This window comes from Neomonachus schauinslandi, chromosome X (assembly GCF_002201575.2).
Source record: "Neomonachus schauinslandi chromosome X, ASM220157v2, whole genome shotgun sequence".
Taxonomy (NCBI): domain Eukaryota; kingdom Metazoa; phylum Chordata; class Mammalia; order Carnivora; family Phocidae; genus Neomonachus; species Neomonachus schauinslandi.
This window is the reverse complement of record NC_058419.1, coordinates 111,545,970-111,568,006: the sequence shown is the minus strand read 5'-3', so window position 1 is coordinate 111,568,006 and position 22,037 is coordinate 111,545,970. Positions and strand designations below refer to the sequence as shown.

The window sequence follows — 22,037 nt, the reverse complement described above, 5'->3', positions numbered from 1 at the left end:
AACTAAATCTGTTCCACTGGACAGCTCGGCTAATGTAATTTTCAGAAGCCCTCTGCTAGTCTCCATGCATTTACTGTATGCTTGACCTAGTAGGCCGCTCCTCGCCTATCTGAAGTCTTTTTTTTTTTTTTTAAAGATTGTATTTGTTTATTTGAAAGAGAGAATGAGCCAGGGAGAAAGGCAGAGGGAGAGGGGGAAGCAGACTCCTCGCTAAGCAGGGAGCCCGACGAGGGGCTCGATCGAGTGACACTGTGATCACGACCTGAGTTGAAGGCAGCTGCTTAACCTTAACCGACTGAGCCACCCAGGCGCCCCTGAAGCCTATCCTTTAAGAGCCAACTCAGGGGACGCCTGGGTGGCTCAGTTGGTTAAGCAGCTGACTTCAGCTCAGGTCATGATCCCAGTGTCCCGGGATCAAGTCCTGCTCAGCAGGGAGCCTGCTTCTCCCTCTCCCTCTGCCTGCCACTCCTCCTGCTTGTGCTCTCTCTCTCTGACAAATAAAAAAAATAAATAAAATCTTAAAAAAAAAAGAGCCAACTCAGTTCTCCCCTCCTAGAAGCCCTCTCCGTTCTCTGAATTGCCATATAATTTCTTTGTAAGAACCTAAGTTTTGGAGTCAGTGCAAATTAAATTCAAATTCCAGTTCTGCCATTGACAAGTGTTGTGAGCTTTAGCATGCCATTGCAGCAGTTTGAAATTCAACGTTCCCATCTGTAAAATGGGGATAATAGCACCTACGTCATAGGGTGGCTAACATCAAGGGATGAATGGAAAGCCTTAGCAGCATGCCTAGCTCATAGAAAAGTACTTCATAAATCACAGCTGTTTTCATCTGTCATTTGACAATGTATTGCCTCATGTTATTTTCGTTTTCAGATGAGGCATGCTTTCCTAACTGGATTGTAAGATACTCATTCAAACAGCCTTTGAGGGGCGCCTGGGTAGCTCAGTTGGTTAAGGGCCAAATCTTGGTTTTTGATCCAGTTGTGATCTCAGAATGTTGAGATCCAGCCCCCCCTCCCCCACACCAGGGCTCCAAGCTCAGTGTGGGAAGTCTGCTTAGGATAGTCTCTCCCTCTCCCCCCTACCCTGCGTTCTCTAGTTCATAAATAAAAATCTTTTTTTTTTAAAGTTTTGGGGTGCCTGTGTGGCTCAGTGGGTTAAGTGTCTGCCTTCGGCTCAGGTCATGATCCCGGGGTCCTGGGATCGAGCCCTGTGTCGGGCTCTCTGCTCAGCGGGGAGCCTGCTTCTCCCTCTCCCTGCCAATCTGCCTGCTTGTGCGCTCTCCCTCAAATAAATTTAAAAAAAAAAAAAGTCTTTGAAATCTCCTGCCATGTCTGCAACAGTGTTGAGCTCAGTGTCGAATGGATGAAAGAAAATCAGTCCTGCAAACTGGGTCCCCTTAACTGAATTCACTTTAGAAATTCCATACCATAAATCTATGTCACTCAACTAAAGCACCAAACCCCACATAATGTCACATACTTTTTTCTTACTATTGGCTCTTAAATTATGCAGCAATCCATGTGATGTGCCTCCATGCAGAATTTGCAATGATCTAAGGGTATAAAATTAGACATTAAGTTATCACCATTAAATCTCTTTTGGAATCGGAATATGTACTCTTAACAGAACTCATATTCTGCATCAAAAAGCTGGGATGGGATCATTGCTTCATTACCGTTACTGTTCACACTGAATGCTTCTTCAAGAGTTCATTTTGCAGCCATGGGAGAAATACCGGATAACCTTTGCTCATTACCTGGCATTTCTATCCAGTATAGAAATATTTTCAGTTTATCTCATTCTTGGTGAATTCTCCTATGCACACATATACCCCTTTTGGTGTATAGCTAGCCTATAGTGTATAGCTTTGGTCTATGCTTTAATGAATATTATCTTATCAGCTCTATTTTTCCATAAGCTTGAAATTCCAGGGTAAAACCAAGAAGCAAAGCTACTACTTTTTAGCTTTTAAATTTCCATGCATATTTTGGACCATAAGCTGTGCTATATAAAAATCAGACTCATGGGTGCCTGGGTGGCTCAGTTGGTTAAGCGACTGCCTTCGGCTCAGGTCATGATCCTGGAGTGCCGGGATCGAGTCCGCATCGGGCTCCCTGCTCGGCAGGGGGTCTGCTTCTCTCTCTGACCCTCCCCCCTCTCATGTGCTCTCTCTCATTCTCTCTCTCTCAAATAAATAAATAAAATCTTTAAAAAAAAAATCAGACTCATATCTTAGTATCCCTTTGTCCCTAAGATACAAAACTTCCATATCTTGGTTTCTATATCCATGAAGCCTTTCTCTGGCTGTGATCCAATAGACAGAAACCTGTCTCCAAAGTCATTTCTCAAATATTTGTCAAGAATCAGATATGGAACATGATGACGGGGTATGTTGTTGTTTTTGAAGCAGATTCATGGTCTTTGTAGACATGAAAGCCCAAAACTGGACTCTAGGGTCCATACAGGACTTCTCTGACCTCATCCAGAGGGTCTGCCTCATTGTCCTGCCATAGGGGCTCAGGTCAACGAAGTTCCCAGGGAGCCCCATGTCATCAACCAAGGCAGAAACCATCCAGTGTTTCTTCTGGAAGGCTCAAATTTTTGACCCTAAGGAAAAGCACCCCATCTTTGACACCAAGAAGAGGGTCCATTCTGAATGGATTTTCTGAAAAGAGCTAATGTGCCAAATTCTGTTATTTCTATGACAATCACATCTTTGTTGATTGGAGATCATTTTCATTGCAATGTTTTAAAGAATGTACAATTTGTCTCTGTTCCAGATTCCTGTAGCTAGTTTGAGACTAAGAAGTAAAGAGTAGAAACATCAGAGAGTGTAAGATTTCTTCTCAGTGAAGAATATACAGATATATTTAAAAGAATATATTCTGGAAGAATGTAGTCAATTTTTGTTTGCCTCAACATTTTGATGCTGTACCTAGAGAAAAGAAAAAAGAATCTACTGACAAGAATTCTGCCCACTCAAGATTATGTTTTTATGTCCACCCAGTCTTTCCTTTTTCCTGTCCTTCAGACTCCAACTGCATCAGTTGGAGCTGAGCAGAGACAAACTGAATAGTCCTTAAAATGCTGTTATGGAGAAAAAATGATAACACACTAGTCCATTCAGTAAAATGTTCATTTAGTAAAGTAGCCCGTTGTCAAAATGGTCTTCAAACTAACCTGCTTTCTACGTGACCTCATTAGATATACACCAGCATCCCAAATGAAGCCATTTCACCATTTTTGCTGAGACTAGTCCCAATGCTGCTCCCTGAAGTTAAGAGTTACTCTGTGGGATTAATGATTGCAGTGTGTTTTGGGGAAAAACTTCTCAAATGTTCTGAAGAAACTCTTCTTCAAATACTGGTCACTGCTGTGATGCTCCTTGCCTCCTCATACTAGCACTTCTGTCTCCTTCAGTGGAGTCTCAGATTGTGAGACCAATTTTAAACTCAAAGAAGGATGCTTCTCAGGAACATTCTCTCTGTCCTGCCCCTAATGTGTGTGAAGTAAAAAAAAAAAAAAAAAAATAGACAAGAGAATTTGGCTTAAGGACCACAACCCAGACACGAAACACAAAAGGGAAAATAAGGGGGCATGGACAGAATCTAAAGAACACTGGACACTGTGCATCCTTTGGTGTACACTTTAATTACATCATCTCCAGGAGATCTGGTCTGTGAGATCTCACACCCAAATCTCAGGTTATCTCACCACCTTCTTCATCAATTTAATCCTCAACATCTTTGAGGCAGCGGAGCATCACAGGAGAGATTGCTCAAAGACCTCTTATAGAATCAAGGCCAGCTTCCCCCGTTTGTAGCTCCCCTGTACTAATCAGTTCCCCAGAAATCCCTAATCCTGTCCTCACCTTCTTGAAATCCTACTGTTCAATGCTGAGGATGCAGAGACATGGAGGGGGGATCCAAATCTGGGGCTGTGAAGGCCAATGGCAACATGTGTTAAGGAGGGAATCTTGAAAGCGTGAGGGGAAAATGAAGAAGAGACCTCAGAAACTGATCTCGTGGGGAGGAACCTTGCTCTCACCTCACAATCACTGTGTGTCCGCTGTTTGCCAGAAGATGTTACCGTCACGTTCCTCTTAGGCCACTCACATGCCACGTCGCCGGGGCAAGAGATCCCAGGCGCCTTCCCTCAGTGAAAGCTTTCAAACTCAAAGGACTGAACTACAAATTTATTTTGGCGATCTTAACATTTTTGTCGATTTTAACATAAATACAAGACAATTAAATAAATCAGAGAAGAAATCTTGCAAAGGCAAATCAGCACTCACAGAAGTGTATTACATTATTATTGTGGTTAGTCGGGGATACAACATTCACTTGAAATATATGCAAGGGAACCATAGTGAAAGACCGAACTACAGGGTTTTGCAAGGTTCCTAATCAGGACACACTTGAGGCATTGTTCAGGCAGCTAGCTATAGGCGGGAAGCAAGATAAACCCTCTATAACTAGGAGCAATCAGGGTTTGATACCTATGGAAACAAAAGCACTGCAGGATAGTTCACGTTCCCAACAGCTGCTCCCCCTTGTCACTATACATTCTTCAACACTTGACACCTTTTAAAAAATAATTATAGCTCTGGCAGGGCCAGAGTATACCAGTCCTAACAACTAAAGTACTATGCAGTCACCTTTTAAAGAAGAGCAGTATGATTTTTTTTTTTCCTCATATACATCTCCTTTAAAAAGGAATCCTACTCTACTCCCCTTTTCTGAAAGGCTCTGGGGATTTGAGAAGCGGCAGTGTATGTTTCTCCTCCACATTCACAATCTTCCTGATTACAGGTCCATCCTTCTCCATGGCCAAGGTACTAAGCGAAACATCTTGGCGCAGCTTCCATTCCCTGGTGATTAGGGACGAGATCAGGAGATGGGTATTGGGACTGGGTGCCGCACATGGCTGTACTCGTGGTGCCCTGCACAAGGGTGCACCCGAGAGGATGCGTGGGGCTCAAATATGGCCCCCACTTTGTTTGACAAACCGTGAGCCCTTGGGGCTGTGTCTGCCCAGTAGGGGCACCTTTTTCCAACTCGCTCCAAGGCACTATATGAGCTAATTGCGCACTGTCTGCGCACACTTTTTCCAGTCTGGCTGGCACCATTATTTCTTGATTTCAGTGAAGCTTCTGTATTTCACATCCCATATAATCTCCAAAAGGAGCTGAACCAGCAAGGATTTTCTGAATTATCACATTAGACACAATAACACAACCACGATTCTACAAAGAAATTAATTTACACATTGTACCTCTGAAACAAATAATACATTATATGTTAAAAAAAAGAAGAAGATAGCAGGAGGGGAAGAATGAAGGGGGGGAAATCGGAGGGGGAGATGAACCATGAGAGACGATGGACTCTGAAAAACAAACTGAGGGTTCTAGAGGGAAGGGGGGTGGGAGGATGGGTTAGCCTGCTGATGGGTATTAAAGAGGGCACGCTCTGCATGGAGCACTGGGTGTTATGCACAAACAATGAATCATGGAACACTACATCTAAAACTAATGATGTAATGTATGGTGATTAACATAACAATAAAAAATTTAAAAAAGAAAATAAATACAAAAAAACGTAGAAGATATTTGACATGTGGGGCACTAGAATTTAGCTTATTTATAAGAAAGGCATGCACAACTAAACTCACCAACAGGCTGAAGTCAACAGTTGCTTTATAGGACCTTATCATAGATGATTCAGCCTCTTTAAAATGTGGCTAGAAATGAACTACTTTGATTTTAAACGAGTCTTATTCTTACTGTGTTGTTTAAACCCAATCTTCTTTTAAAATGAAGGATAAAAAAAACCAGACAGCAAATGTCTAAAAACCATGTATAACGTCTTGGGTTTCCTCTTCCAATAACCATTGCCCTCAATTAGCATATGTTCCTCCAGAGGTTGCTGAGTATAAAATTAGTTGATTTTCATACATCTCACATTGTGTAAAAGGTAAAATTGGACATTTTCACTGTCAAGCATCATGCTTTGATTTTAGAAAAAGGAATCACATTTGCTCAATAAAGTGTAAGCTTCCCCGCTTTGAAGTCCTTCTGAGAGCGATACGGCCTTTACCATTGCACGAATCTTCTTTCTCGGTAAACATGTGCTGCTTCCCAGTGAAATCATGAAGGCACACATCTCCATTCTGAACACTGAAAGAAACACCATTCTTGTCTGTTGAAGCATTCCCTATATAAGGAAAAACAAAATTGGTATCATGAAATATCCAGAGAAAGCAATTAAAAAATACAGTTAAACATCACTTCGTTCTGAAGTAGGCACATGTAGTACATGGGTTTGTTTTTTTTTTAAATATAGTTATGATGTCATGTTTTACTTTTCGATCCTTCCCTGAGGCCACTCAAAGTAAACAACACAAACTGGAGGATGTGTCAGAAACCAGTTCTCTATGGCAATTTTTTTTTTTAATGAAACGGTCAAAATATGAAGCAAAGCAATATATTTGATATGAGAAGACCCATTTCCTAACTCTGGTTGATCATATTATTGAGAAGTAGCTTCTGTGTAGTATGACCTAATATAATATTCTGGTCTCCCCCAAAAGGTTAAGGTTAACAGAGGTCCCCATATGTCCCCTTACAAGGTTCTTGGGTCCTTCAGGTTCCTATAAAATAAAACTTTGTACCAGAGAAACCCAGAGCAACAACAGTCATGGCCAAGAAAAAACCATCTCTGGTAGAGTAAACCGGCTCCTCTGACTAAATCAGGACAGGACTGGTTCCCACGAGGAAACCACCAATTAATTACAACCTCAGAGTCCAGGCCAGGGTGCAGCTGGACATTCTAGAGCCAATGTAGTTCGGACCTGGGCCTCCCACACCGCAAGCAGGCCCTCAACTGTGTGTGTGCTCAGACCCTCTGGCTACTTGGCACCAACCTCCTGACCATTATACTACTGGAAGACAATGTAGCAAGCCAAATAACAGGGCGCCTCGGTGGCACAGTCGGTTGAGTGAGCGACTCTTGTTTTCGGCTCAGGCCATGATCTCAGGGTCCTGAGATGGAGCCCCGCGTCAGACTCCGCACTCAGTGCAGAGTCTGCTTGAGATTTTCCCTCCCTCTGGCTCTGTCCCTTCCACTTGTATGCTTTTCCTCTCTCTCTCTAAAATAAATAAATAAATCTTTAAAAAAAAAAAAGAAAGCTGAATAATAAGCCCATTTTTGAGTTCATGCTATAATCATCATAATAATGATTAACAGTGTTGAGAACTTTATAAGTATTATCTCATTTACTATACTACACATTGAGTGCTATTATTATCCCCATCTCACAGACGATGAAACTAAGGTTTCAGAAATTAAGTGCTTTGTACATGGTTATGCAGCTCAGAATTGATGGAGTCAACATGTGATGTTTCTTTCAAACTGTGAGTTTAGTGGCCCCCCATGTACCGAGTGAGAGGGCTGCTGGTGCCCAAGCCTTTAAAGCATAACCAGATATGTAGCATTCACACAAACTACGTGAGGGACATGGTCAACACAGCCCAAATAGGGCATGTGACCATTTGAGGCAGCTGTCCTGATTTAGCCATTTTGGTTTGAGGACATTTTGGTGCAGGGACAATTTGACCTGGTATAATAAACCATTAAACTTCCAGTTTCTTTTTTGGAATTGCCCATCCCATACCTCATCCATCCCAGATCCTGGTGTGCAGCCTGAGGAGTCAGGGATGTCTATCTGATGAGCATGTTATGTGGTATTAAAAACTTGGCCATTCCGGTGGCCTCAAATGTACCCCCCCCGCCCTCACTGTCGGCCATCCAAAACAGCTGTGTCAAATCAGCCATGTCAAACAGCTGTGCAAAATGTGTTGCTTCAGTCAAATCTGATTGCCCAAAGCATGGCAACACAGGCTAGGCAAGTGAGGCTTCATCTGTGAGTTGTTCCTAGAATATGGAAAAAACCTGGCTTTAAGAGCGCCAAACATTTCTGTCCAAGCCAACAGATTTTCTGATATGTTGTGATTTTGAGGACTCATGATGGCTTACCTCACACCTCTGATTTCTCTGCCTTGAACTTGCTTTTTCACGCTAACTTATCAGCCAGTCTTGATTGCTACTGGCCGCACTCTCTTTACTTAACATTGAGTCATTCCCGACAGAGCCATTTGTCCTAGAACCCAGAGCTCTTACGCTGGCAACTGTGGTAAAGAGCTAAGGCCAGATGGTAGGTGTTTTTCATCGTCTACAGCAATGGTTCTCAGTGAAGGGGAGGTGGGTGATTTTACCCTTTAGGGGACATTTCACAATGTCCGAAGACATTTTTGGTTGTCACAACTGGGGGTGAGTGGGTGGAAACTAGGGATGTTGCTAAACGTCCCCAACTGCACAGGACAGCCCCCCCCAAACAAAGAGTTACCTAGCTCCAAATGTCAATTGTGCCGAGGTTGAGAAACCTCCAATTAGAGGCATTCCATTGTATTTTTAAATTCTATATAAACCAGCAGGACCTCCCATCTTTAGGTTGGAAACCTGACAGGTATATGAACTTTCTCACATATTTATTTGAATTCATCATGAAAATAATTACTATCCTAAAATGATGAATAAAAGCAAATTCTCCAGGGAAGGAGAAAGTATACGAGTGGAAATAGAAGTTTTGATGAAAATGCAAAAGATGTATTAAGAAGCCAAAGAAGAATGAAATACATAAGCTTTTATGCATGGACAACCAAGTGTATGAAAGAAAGAAAATGTAATGGAAGTTTTAGCAAGAAATGTCAGAATTAGTATAAGGAGGCGTTGCAGCAATAATCTGTTCATATATTGGTGACATACATGGTCACCAGTACTGGCCACAATTCATCTTGGCAGTATTGGACATATTAATGGGGATCTGGGCACTGCCACAAGGCACCCATGCTGTGGAAAAGAATGAACAAACATGACAAGCAAAAAATAGGAAGGTTTAAAAGTGTTGAAAATATGTATGATTATAGATGTACTAAAAAATTTGATATGGTCTTAACTATTTTCGGAACAGCTTACACAGCAGGAGCACAGCACTGAGGTCTTTGGGCAGTCCTTAAATCAGGATTTGCAACGTGAAACGTTTTAGGTCATCATTAAGTCCCATCATGAAAAACTAAACCTTAAAAAAAATGTTTTTCTGGTATTTGCTCTAAATTGAATACATTTGGATTAATAAACTTCCTCTACCATAAGGGAGCCACATTTCGATCCACTAGTCATATGTACTTTTTCTCTTTGCTTAGCAAAAATGCCATTAAAGGATAAAAGTACTTTAATAAAACAAACACTAGCTTGAGAAATACTATGTTGAGGGATACGTACCGTTCCCGCTCGCAAGGCCTGAGCAATCGTTATTCACCAGCAGCGTGGTGGAGTGCGTGGAGTTACTGTTTGACTGTAAGGAATTTGAAGAGCTGGACACTCCTTGGTTTACAGTCTGCTTCTTTAAACCATTAGTAGCAGTTTTACTCCAGTCTACAGCAGAATAAGCATTTCAGAAAAACAGGGCGGAATGTTTGAAGCTCAAATGCAAGAGACAGATCACAGGGGAACTCGTTCTAGCAACTGATCTCACTTCCAGATCCCACTTCCACTTCTTACAAAGAAGTCACACATTTCACAAGTTGGTGTGATAAAATGTATTTTCACTTAAGACTATATACCTTTATCCTTTAAACGACCACTTGGTTAAAAGTAACCTATATGCTCTTGGGACTAAAGGCCACGCTCATTTGATTGTGTCTAAAGATAGCCACTGAATTAGGCAGTACTCCAGAACCAAGGATTGTCTTAACAAGAACACAAGATGGGGCGCCTGGGTGGCTCAGTCGGTTAAGCATCTGCCTTCGGCTCAGGTCATGATCTCAGGGTCCTGGGATCGAGCCCCACATTGAGCCCCATATCGGACTCCTGGCTGGCTCAGCGGCGAGTCTGCTTCTCCCTCTCCCTCTCCCCCTGCTTGTGTGCTCTCTCTCTCTCTCAAATGAATAAATAAAATCTTAACAACAACAAAAAAACAAGAACACAAGACAACTTGTTGTGGTGACAGGTGGCTCTTAAATGACTTAAAATGACTGAACTATATGTACTGCTATTTTCTGAGTGCAGATCTTGTGCACACAGGTCTCTGCCATACCGCAAAGGTGGTATTCGTGGGTGATATTCATGTAAAAGGAATTTATGTTTTCAAACAGTACTTCAGTTTTCTTATTTTCTTGAAAAGGAGCCATTTGCTCTGCAAAGCAGCAGGGCACGCCTGAAAAGAACTTCAAAATAACCAAAGGTATGCTAGAGCTTATATACAACGTCTGGGCCACTAACAAATTAAGCAATAGACAACCAGGACCTGTGGAAAAAAGGTTGAGCCAAGGCTTTTTTTTAATAAGAAAATAATATGCTTTATTAAAGAATTATAGAATTTTTAAATGTTTTTAAGTCCAGTAAGTTTACAGTGTACTATTAGTTTCAGGTGTGCACTATAGTGACTCAGCACTTCCACGTGCTGAGTGCTCATCACGACAACGTGCCCTCCGGAGTCCCCATCACCTGTTTCACCCCTCCCCCCAGCCCCCAGGTTGAGCCAAGGCTTAACAAGTTATGAAGGTAAATACGGAAAATTACTTCAGACAAATGGAAAACCTGGGCTCAAAAGGAAAAATTGCACTCTTGTTTCATTTAAGAAGCAATGAGCCCGTGAAGCCTATTGTTCACGAAGTTCCCAGATAATGAGCAATTATTTTTTAATTCACTAGGGTTTTTCTCCCTAATGTTCACAATTGAGATCCGTTCACTGATTTCCAGATCTGACAGCCCTTCGGCATTGACTGCTTTAGATCTTAACTTATGTCTTTTCCCCAAGATTTAAGAGGAGAAAAAGGTCAATCTTTACCAGAATTTTCAGCCAGCCGTAACTTTCCACAACAAAGATACCGCCTCCATTGCTTTCTGACGTTCTCTTTTGCTACACAGTAAAAGATGAATATGAAAAATCCTATGGAGGAAAAAAAAACCCTGTAACATAATTCCAAACTGAGACCTGAATGTCATGAACTTCCTTCGCCCAAAAGATAAAATCTTTGGCAGCTATAGGCAATGTGAAATTTTACAAATGGGGGGGGGGGGGAAAGTCCAAAGTCCTAAGAAAGTCTGCTATTGAAAGGCACCCTGAAGGGACTCTCTTTGTAAGATAAAAAATACTTATGAGAGGAATGATAACTCCCTATTTCCAAAATTAAACTGTCTCTCCTCTCACATCCCATCCTTGGCGTTCCCTATCTTTGGAAGTATAAGCCATCCACTCTACTCAGGATGCCAGCTCAGACCTTGGCTCCTACTTCCCCACCCTTCCATATTTATGATGCATGTTCATGTTCAGTCAAGTGCCACATCCTCCTCCTCAGTCTCAAATCCCTGGCTCCTCCTCTCCAGCCCATGGCAGAGTCCCTTGCCTGGGCTCTTCCCTCTTCCTCCCAAGCCTGGTGCCCCACAGTGATGTCCTTGTCTGCCCTCCAGTCTCCCTCTACTCTGTTCAAGGAAATTCTCCACTGGTGTCCTGGCCACAAAGAAAGCAACACTACAGACCTGAAGAGGGACTCGGGTTCTGCCTCCCACCCACCTTCTTCCTGGTCCTACAGGCACGGGGCTCCATGCTGCTACCACGCCTCAAGGCTTTTGCCAATAAATATTTGCTGAACGAATGGGCGACTTCTGAATTCTCCCTCTCCTGAAATCCCAGTCGGTCTTTAAAATCTTCCTTTTTAAATATCAGGTTTGCTTCTAGTACAGTACATGTGCCCATCCTAAAACCTGCCATCTTGACTACTGCACACCTTTGTTTATCTGCTACCCTTGGGCAATTCCCCTTGGTTGCACAAGAGGAGAAACAGCATGTATGAGATCAAAATGGGCCTAAGCCCCAACTCAGAACCTACACACAGCCTTCCTTTAACCAACCCCAAAGCCAGTGAATTAGGCATTAGTTCCCTTTTGTAAATGGAACGATGCATTCCTTTCATCTATTCATATTCTAATGAGAAGACATTCTGGGGGAAATGAAGACAGAGGCAGGTTCAGTTTCCACATTAAATATATGAGGATAGGTACCCTGCTTTCATGTTTGTGATTAGTGTGATGTGGGCATATTTTTTGCTCTTTTAGCATGCCATTAAGGCAAATAAAACTTTTCTATTTAATACTATGTGGTGTAACACCTGGATATACCAATTCAGGAACTGGTACATTGTAAGTTAAAATTAACAGGGGCACCTGGGTGGCTCAGTTGACTCTTGATTTTGGCTCAGGTCTTGGTCTCAGGATCCTGTGATCGAACCCCCCCATCGGGCTCCACTTCTCTCCTCCCTTCCTCTCTCTCTCAAGTAATAAAGAAATAAATCTCTAAAGACATAAAATCTTTTTTAAAAATCTAACAAACTATGTAACCAACAAGTATATTAACTGGCTTCCTCCAAATAAGAACGGATAGCTAAATTAGGCATTTGAATTCAATCTCAGGTTGGGATTTCTTTGAAAACCAGCAAAATAATCTACTGCCTGACAGAACTACGGGAGGACGCTATGGGAGCTAAAAGCAACAGGAAGGAAAAGATGAAAACAGGCAGATGAGAATGAACTAAAAGGCATCCCACAGCCGATTTGGAATAAAAGGAAACCAAGGGACAAGAATTATCATTATTGTTACGTAAACCTATTAGCCTGCTTAGCATTTAATGCTAAAGTACTTCCATTAAAAATTAATTACAGCTGACAAGTCTTTTATAACGCTGATCTGAGTTAGTAGTTTGCTTTTCTGAACACCACAACTTGATGGGTTGGGAAATGTGTGCAGCTGGGCTTCAGGAACAAATGGAAAGCCATGAAGAGCTCACACAGAGCCTGCCCCTTTCCCGCCGGGGTGGCCCAGCACAGCAACTTCTCAGGAAGAGCCGCAGGGCCAGGCTGTGGCCACTTGGCTCTGTCTATTGACTTCCCATTTCTCACTGTCTTCACTCAAACAGACCTAGAAGGTGGGCGTGGCCAGACGTCACCCGGACATATATGATCATGTGCACTTTGCTGTTTGCATGTTCTACCTCCATAAAAAGATTAAAAACAAAAACAAAAAAAAAGGGCAAGGAACCAAGTGAAGGAAAAGTGATTCCCATAAACGAGTTCCTGGCAGGTTGGCAGGTTCCCCTCAATATGTTCTCTCTGAGGAGACAATATGGAGGAGGAAAAAAGTACCCGTTTCTTCCAAGGATCTCCAAGCCCCCTTTTTCAAAGATGAATCTGTTTTTCAACAAGTAAGTCTTAAGCTACGAAATAAGCCACTTCACGGATACTTTTTAGAGATTTTTAGTTCGACTGGGATCATTCATGCGTAATTAGTGCTACAGAGCTTACCTTGTAAGGTGTTAAAGATTGCGAAGAGATACATGAAAGTGACGTTAACTGGTCCCCAGGCAAAGAAGGCAAAGCCCCAAGTAATGCCCAGTAAAAACGTAAGGCCGGCGACGCTCCTGAGGTCTTGAATACTGGTTTTCCGCTGGGCTCCCAGTTGTTTCTTCTTTTTAATTCGACAGAGCTGAACCAGGACCACAATGAACATGCTGACGTTCAGCAAAAATATCAAACAGAAATATCCCACAACTGTAATATAGAATACAGCATTGCTGTTGATCCAGCAACTGGAATTTGGGGGGAAAAACAATGGGAAACATATTACAGTGCTGAAATATGGTTCACAATGATACAATGAATCTAAATCATTTTACCGAAACATCCAAGAGGAAAAACAAAAAGATAAAACCAGCTGTTCACTAACAACCACTTAAAGCTCGAAGGAAAAAAAAAACCCTAAGAGTTTATTTTAGGACACTTGGTGATTAGAAGTATTTACAAACTATTCTTTGAAAACATTCCTGATTTTACCCCCTTTAAATCTTAGTCACTCTATCCATGAGTCTTTACTAATATAATGTAGCTGGTATTTCATTTTTATCAGAGGCTTAGAAAAGTATTTTCAAAAAACTTCCAATTCGTTTTTTTAATACTTAAATAGTAGCATGGCATTTCCAACTAGCTTATCTCATCACATACATAACTGTGAAGACTGCCGTAAATGTGACTGGATTTTATTAGGATGAGCGTCAGAGTCGATTACATACTCCACTTCCTTGGAGAATTCAGTTCTCCAGTTCACTTAACATTCCCTCAGGGACTTTGTACTCACAAGTCATCGGGTGAGCCATTGGGGAATTTCCCGTAGGACCCAAGGCCATAGTTATTTGGGGATATAGCCAGGATGATGGTCACGACCACAGCTGGTAGCCCTGGAAGATGGGAAACATCAGTCACACGGAGTTCTAATAACCAAGGTGGTAAGAAGAAAGACTAGAGATCACGTTCTAGTTTCTTCTGGTAGCAGACTGCTGAGTTGTTCACCAAACCCTGTTTCTCTTTCTCCTTGGCACATGGCTGGACCTCTCCCAGCCTGCTTTGCAGCTGTGTGTGGCCACATAACTAGGTCTTGATCAATGGGATATGGACAGAAGTGATTTGCTCTACCTCTACGCTTGTCCCATAAAAACTTCCTATATGAGATCCTCCACTCTTTCTTTTCCCAAATTCAGGGCAATTTTGGAAGCCCTGTCTTGAGGCAGAGCTTCCCACAGCTTGGATCCTGAATAACCACAAGACCACAGACCTCTCCAGTCCTGCTAACTGGACTGTGTGTGAGAAATTATCTTCTCCTGAGATTTTTTTTTTTTTGGTCAACTACAGCAGCTAGAGTTACCCTTAACTTATACACATCTGGAATGTAATTTTGAGGCTCAGGTGGCAGGCAAAGTGAAGGACTCCAAAATGTAAAGCAAATAATCAGCATAGTAGGGTTATCAGCAACTCCTGGCGAATCTTTCATTATGAACCCCAAATCCTCCACTGACAAGCTGGAACCCATCAATGGATTGAGGAGCAGACCTGGTTGATCTGGGGGCTGCTGACTGCCACTATACTGGCCCTTTCAAGGGCCTACTGGCACTTCCACTAAGAAGCAGCACAATGAGAAGGCTCTTCCCAGCTTAAGATGGCATTTGGCTGGGAAGGAGTCCCTCTCACTCCCCATCCCGTCACCCCTCACCCCACTCCATGCGGACAGCTCACACTCTGTGCACAAAGACCAGCCTGACATCCAGTCTCAAGTCTCTGGTAAATAAAAAATAATTCCAGCGCCTGGGTGGCTCAGTCGTTAAGCGTCTGCCTTTGGCTCAGGTCATGATCCCAGGGTCCTGGGATCGAGCCCCGCCATCGGGCTCCCTGCTCTGCGGGAAGCCTGCTTCTCCCTCTCCCAGTCCTCCTGCTTGTGTTCCTGCTCTCGCTCTCTCTCTCTCTGTCAAATAAATAAATAAAATCTTTAATAAATAAATAAATAAAACAATTCCTCCTCACAGGCTGGGGTGCCTGGTACAATCTAACATAATATTTCATTTAATTCTTCTCTATTTGTACCTTACAGAGACACTAACATATGATAACTTCCTAAGTGAAACACTTTTCTAAAAATAACACTGGGGTTGTGGAGCCTGTCCAGGACAGAGAATGTGACCTTTTGGTATTCCACAAAGAGAGAATCCATGCTCGGTGTCAGAAGCAGTGATTTATTTTTCTAGGAAGAAGTGACTCATCTCTCTGGAAAGGTGTTCTGTTATTCTTGACAGAGATATAATGACAGGTGGGGTGACAAGTGTTGTGTAGGGAATATCTGAAGGAATATTTAGCCTGAAAAAGAGCAGAGGGAGGGATGGTGGCTGTAATTCAAAGGAAAGATACGCACAAGAAATCAGAAAACCAGGCTGGGCTGTTCTCAAATTGTGTGAATTGGGTAAATCATGTCGTCGCTTCGAGCTGGTTTCTTTACCGGGTGTTAGCAATAACTGCCTGTTCCAACCTCACCAGCTTATCTTTCGTGGGGTTCCTTGTGTGAAAATACATGGAAGAACAGGGCATTTTTCATAATGTTATATATTACTTGCAGATTATCTGAAGGGCTCTTTGGCAGAGACGTGTCAGCTTATTGTTTTGCCTTAGAAAGCAAAAACGAGACCACTGGGTAAGTGCCAGCAGAGAGCCAAGTGAACTTAATGGGAAATCAGAGCTGTAGGGCTTTAGAAAACGGTTATTGGCTGCCTTGTAAGGTATTACAAAGAAGACAACAGACCTAAAATTGAGTCACTTATGGTAAGCCCCAGGTGATGAAACTGAGACTTGACTTAATTACAATTTCAGCTCCCCCAGAAATGGAATCTTAAACCAGTCAATCAGGAATCACATTATTAGCACTAGTTACGTAATCTGCCTGATAGACACCTCTGTCATCCCCTAAAGGAGCATAACCTTGCAATAACGAACTCACTTTTTTGCCTAGAATAACTTGCTTATTCCTGTTCCCTTCTGCCTAGCAACGTCTTTCGTTTTGTACAGCTCCTTTCTATCTGCTAGATTGGATGCTGCCGATTCATGAATCCCTGAATAGAGCCGATAAGATCTTTAAAATTTAGTCAGTTGAATTTTGTTTTTTTTAACAAAGATAATGAGCTCCCTAATAATAGAAGTGTTCAAGCAGAGGTTAGATTACCTTTAGTCAAAGATAAGTCCAGTCAGGTTGATGAGGCTCCTACATTTGGTGGAGAGCTGAATGCCCGAATCTTCAAGATATGTGCGGTGTCTAAGACTTTGTGACCCACCACCAACAGGTGGCATGATCTGAAAATTGTGTCAGTGTGGCTGTGAAGTTACATCAGGTCTCACCTGGTATGTTCATCTCACTCTGCCCTTTTGAGCACAGTGTCGTACATGTGTGTCATATCTGGGAGATCTAGAACAGAGTGAGGCTAGCTAGGAGGTCAGGGACAGAAAGCTTGACCTCATTATCACGAAGCTCACTTCTTCAATTTTTTGAGCACCTTCTGTGTGCCAGCCCTAACTCTAGTTACTGGAGATACAGACAGTATTCATAGCCCTAACCTCAAAGAGTTTTATGTCCATAACCAATATACAGGTATTCTAGAAAGAGACTGGACAAGGTTGAGGCGCCTGGGTGGCCAGGCAGAGAAGCGTCCAACTGTTGGTTTCGGCTCAGGTCATGATCTCAGGGTTATGAGATCAAGCCCCACGTCGGGTTCTGCACTCAGCAGGGAGTCTGCTTAAGATTCTCTCTCCCTCTCCCTCTGCCCGCCCTCTAAAACAAATAAATCTTAAAAAAAAGAGAGAGAGAGACTGGAAAAGGTTCCCCTTTGGGCAGGCAGTGCAGTTAAGGACAACATAGCTGTTTTAGAAACCTGCCAAGTATGACCTGCTTTATCATCGTCTCTACCTGATGAAAAACCAAAATAGAGGAGTAAAAGCTTTGGAGAAAGCCCAGGCCACGTGCAAGCAAAATTATACATACCCCAACCAACAACGCAGAATTTAAGGATGTATTTCCGGATATAAGTATTAAACACTTTCACAAGGGCCAGGTACATATGGAATGCTTCCAGGCCCATCCATGTGAATGAGACCAAGAGAAAATAATGCAGAAATACAGCCACCGAGATGCAGAGGCCTCGCATGTCATACAGAGCTATCCATGAGTCCAGGAGAAATACCAGGTTCAGCAGGAGCAGAGCTGCACACAGCTGGATGAGGATTTTGGAAGGATAATCCCTCCGAATCTTTCTAAAAGGAAAGGACAAGAAAAGAAATAGCATCCCATTCTGACAATGCTTATGTGAACATATCTATGAAATTTATGTGTATTCTTTGGTAAATGTCTATACGCATCAATTTCTTCTGTGTGTGTGTGTGCCAGGGGTAGGGGTGGGGGCAGGCATTGAAAATCAACGACCATAACAACAACAAAGGAAAAATCAAAACAGAATATCGTCTGTCATAACAATATGGAAAATCTGTATTTGCATTTCTGTGGAATCTTTTACATGCTGACAGCTGACCCGACCTTTTAAATAATTTGTAGTGCAATCTACTGAGCACCCACCTTCCTTTCTCCCAAGCGACTTCGAGAAGCATTGCTGTTGCTTCTCATACGATAGGCTCCTACATTCAGATCTTCAAAACCTAGCCAGATCCCCTATTATGTTATTAGTTAAAATGAGATCATGGAAAGAAGAGTTTAAACTACAGCTAAATGAAACAGGCAGAGGAAATTAGAGCTAACTGATGACATGTGCATGTGTGTGTGTGAAATCAGACCTGGTGAAATCATTCTGAGTAATGGCTGGCCTGATGGTAATTCAGTCTCATTAATCATATTTCCAAAGGTCCACTAGAAGATCTGTAGTTACAGCTGGACCCTAAGTTTGGCACTGCAAGTAAATTTGTGCATTTCCTGAGCAGTGTCCAAAATCTAAATCCCAGAACTTACATACTGTTTAATTTAGTTAGTGCAATAAAAGTGCCTATTTTCTTTTTTTTTCCAACAGAATTTGTTGGAATTCGCCCCCCCACCCCAAAGTGACCAAAGGGACACTTCAAGTAAGCCAAGAAGGAGATGCTATTATTTGGAATGTCATTCTTGCATGACTTACAAAGCTGCACTCATGAATTATCTATCTTTTTCAGTGAGGCTTTACACCTTTTATTCTTCTTCATCCCCATACCTGCTACTGTTTTTAATCTTTTGTGTTTGCTCAGTGTAACTTAGAAACTTAATAAATTGAACATAGCTCTTATGCCGTACGTGAAGCTATGGTCTATATCAGATTATAAGCTCTTGAGTTTCAAGGTCTGCATCCATCTTCCATTTCACGCTTAATGGCGGCTAGGTAGCAGGCACCATTTTAGGGTAAAAAGATGATTAAGACACAACCCCTGCCCTCAGTAAGTGTGCAAACTAGTAGAAGGAAGTGAGCATTTTAACCAAAAAGTCCCACAAATTTTTGCATATAGGTGGCACCATTAGATGTTATACAGGATAAGGTAGGCCAACGAGCACACGTAATACATTTTGGCAGTGGAGGGGAGTACTGCGTCCTATAATCCAAGTTTCCAGTGTGGATACTCACTCAAAGGCTAAGTAGGTTACCAGAGTAACTGACAGAAAAATTGATGAAAGCCCACAACCAATATATGTGATAAACGTCAGAGCCATCATCTGAGAAGGTGGCAACGATGTTCGAGATAGGTCCTGGAAAATAAAATACTGCTTTCAAGACCAAATATTTTAAAGAAATAAAAGAGCTATGGTTTACATTTATTGAGTGTTCTAAGTGCCTATCCATAGTTCATTCAACAAACCTACAAGGTAGACACAATTATTATCATCAAGTAAAAATAATGAAACTGAGGCCCAGAGAGGTTAAATAATTTGCCCAAGGTCACACAAGTATGAAATGGAGGAGCTGAGACCCAAATTCTGGTCTGGCTGCCTCCAAAGCCCGTGTACGTGATCAGTACAGATGGTTTCATTCGGCTTCCGGTCTTTAACAGAGCAGCCATCCGATGACCACCCTCCTCTGCCACCTGCTGGTATTGGGAAGAGTATCTGTCCCATCAGCAAGGCTGTGGCATTACGATGCACTGGAAAAGCACTGGGCTAGGAGCCTAAAGACCTGAATTTGGCTTTAGGCCCTTATACTTCTTAGTTCTATGACTGTGGACAATGGCCTAACAAATGAGTCTTAATTCTAAGTTCTTAAAATGACAGTAACAACACCCCATTCCACCTATCTTGTAGGACTGTTGGAGAAATTAAACATAATAACTTATGACAGAGCATTTTATGAAAATTTTAAAGTGCGGGGCGCCTGGGTGGCTCAGTTGGTTGGGCGACTGCCTTCGGCTCAGGTCATGATCCTGGAGTCCTGGGATCGAGTCCCGCATCGGCTCCCTGCTCAGCAGGGGTCTGCTTCTCCCTCTGCCCCTCCCCCACCTCCTACTCATTCTGTTTCTCTCTCTCTCTCTCAAATAAATAAAATCTTAAAAAAAAGAGAGAAGATTTTAAAGGGCAATGCAAACTGAACAATTTTTCTTACCCATTTTAATCTGAATTCCCTAGGCCCTGCTATTTAAAAGAGGGAAACTTACATATAAAAATAGACTGGGGGGGAAAAAAAAAACTTCCATGTTCAAGTATTATCTTCCAAGTGCATTTGCTCTTTGGAAGAGTAATTTCATTGGTCTATAACTTTGCCACAATATCCTACCTGCTGATCAAAGTCATCTATCATATTAGACATCATGGTGTGACGCCCAGCTACCCCTCAGACCCAGAATCTAAAGCCATGTAGCGTGGGGTTATTACCAGTAGGATGCCAAAGCTCGTAAGGTGGCTGCACGTACAGATGGTTTCATTCTGCTTCCTGTCTTTAACAGAGCAGCCATCCGATGACCAGCCTCCTCTGCCACCTGTTGGTATTGGGAAGAGTATCTGTCCCATCAGCAAGGCCGTGGTCTCAATGATTGCCACTTCCTCCCCTGTCCCCGCCCCCGCCCACTCAAGACTGAAAAAGGTACGACTGGAACCTACCATTTCTGCCCAAGTCCCAAAATACACATCTCGCGGTTAAGTCATCCTGCAGTGGAAAGGTAAGTGGCAAATAATCAATTTACGGAACTGAAAAAACTAAAAAGCAATTGAAAAAAAATATATGAAATTTTTTATCTCAGAATCTCATTCTTGATATTTGGAGAATTCTTATTTTATTCTAGTCCCTAGAAGCAAGTGAGTCTCATATAGGTCAGCACTTCTTAGACTTAGCAGTTGTGCATAGGAATGACCTTGAGGCCTTGCTAAAACACACATTCTGATTCCAGGGGTCAGTGTGGGGCCTCAAAGTGGGCATTTCTCGCAAGATCCCAGGTGACGCTGAAGGTACAGGTCTGCAGACCAGACTTTGAGTAGTACGGTCATAGATAATGCTCAACCTGAACCGAAATGAGAGATGTTTTCTCTTTGGGGGTGAGAATCAGACCTGTAGCCACAGATCTAAATGCACTAAAACCAGGCAATTGATAGTAGCTGGCTTTTGCGCTGCACCTTCTTGGAAATGAAGTGGTCAGTGCTTAGGCATGCTAAAACCCAACAGAGTGACCCTATGATCCTAGCCTCACACACTGCCTTAACCGAGTTTGAGGTTCTGCTGGATCTCCTTCTTTCAGGTCAAGTCCGACAGACGTGGTTTGCGCAAGCGTATCTGGTCCATGAAGAGACCAGACAGGCCTCTCGCACCTGGCTTGGCTTGATGTGCTTTAAGGTAACCGTCACGTTTCTTGTCAAGTTCTTGACAGTCAGATTTGCCACACTGGACGATATGACGTAGCTGATCAGAGAGAGGTTCTCCAGGGCAGGGTCCTAGCACACCAAAAAATCAACAAGATGGATTTTAGAGCTGAACGGGACCCTAAAGAACAGTAAGTCCACACTGGTGATTTTATCATCCAGGGGAGAAATTGAGGGTCAGGGATTGAAGTGACCTTCCCAAGGACCATGATTAGAAACAGAGCCTGCTCCACTATACCTAAGTGCTCTAACTACTGACCGAAATTTCACAGACTGACACAGCAGGGCCCTCAGGAACTGCAAAGGGAAGAGCTCATGAAGCCGCTTAAACTGTTGTGTTCTTGAGCAAGTTAACCTCTCTGCACCTCCTTGCCCTCATCTGTAAATTTGGGATCATAGTTGAATAGTTCCTCCCTCACAAGGTTGTTGAGAGGATTAAAGTTAACATTTCTAAGTGCTTAGTAGCATGCTCAGTGATTGGTAAATTCTATATATAAATGTCAGTTATTGTAATTTATCATTACCAGTATCCCTAGGTCCCGTTTAAAAATAAACTGGAGGGGCACCTGGGTGCAGGTGGTTAAACATCTGACTCTTGGTTTCTGGTCAGGTCATGATCTCAGAGTCGGGAGATCGAGCCCTGAGTCGGACTCTGTGCTCAGCGGGGAGTCTGCTTAGTTTCTCTCTCCCTTCCCCTCTGCCCCTCCCCACTGCGTGCGCTCTCTCTCTCTCCCTCTCAA

The 22,037-nt window shown here is 42.6% G+C and overlaps 1 protein-coding gene across 9 annotated transcripts in view; it reads right to left on the bottom strand.

Annotated features, from left to right (window-relative positions):
• Nucleotides 1-5,695: 5,695 nt before the first annotated feature.
• Nucleotides 5,696-22,037, bottom strand: part of ADGRG2 (adhesion G protein-coupled receptor G2) — a 65,329-nt gene continuing 48,987 nt past the window's right edge. For 8 of the 9 annotated variants that reach the window (XM_021683710.1, XM_021683741.1, XM_021683749.1 and 5 more), the window contains 10 exons: nt 21,247-21,369; nt 20,545-20,590; nt 20,320-20,423; nt 19,082-19,203; nt 17,467-17,735; nt 14,251-14,350; nt 13,422-13,705; nt 10,912-11,013; nt 9,345-9,497; nt 5,696-6,218 (listed from right to left, as the gene is read on the bottom strand). In XM_021683710.1, coding sequence (XP_021539385.1) covers nt 6,034-6,218; nt 9,345-9,497; nt 10,912-11,013; nt 13,422-13,705; nt 14,251-14,350; nt 17,467-17,735; nt 19,082-19,203; nt 20,320-20,423; nt 20,545-20,590; nt 21,247-21,369 — 1,488 coding nt within the window. In that variant the 3' untranslated portion in view covers nt 5,696-6,033. The remainder of the gene's footprint in view (nt 6,219-9,344; nt 9,498-10,911; nt 11,014-13,421; nt 13,706-14,250; nt 14,351-17,466; nt 17,736-19,081; nt 19,204-20,319; nt 20,424-20,544; nt 20,591-21,246; nt 21,370-22,037) is intronic. The other variant, XM_021683772.1, reaches the window with a different exon arrangement.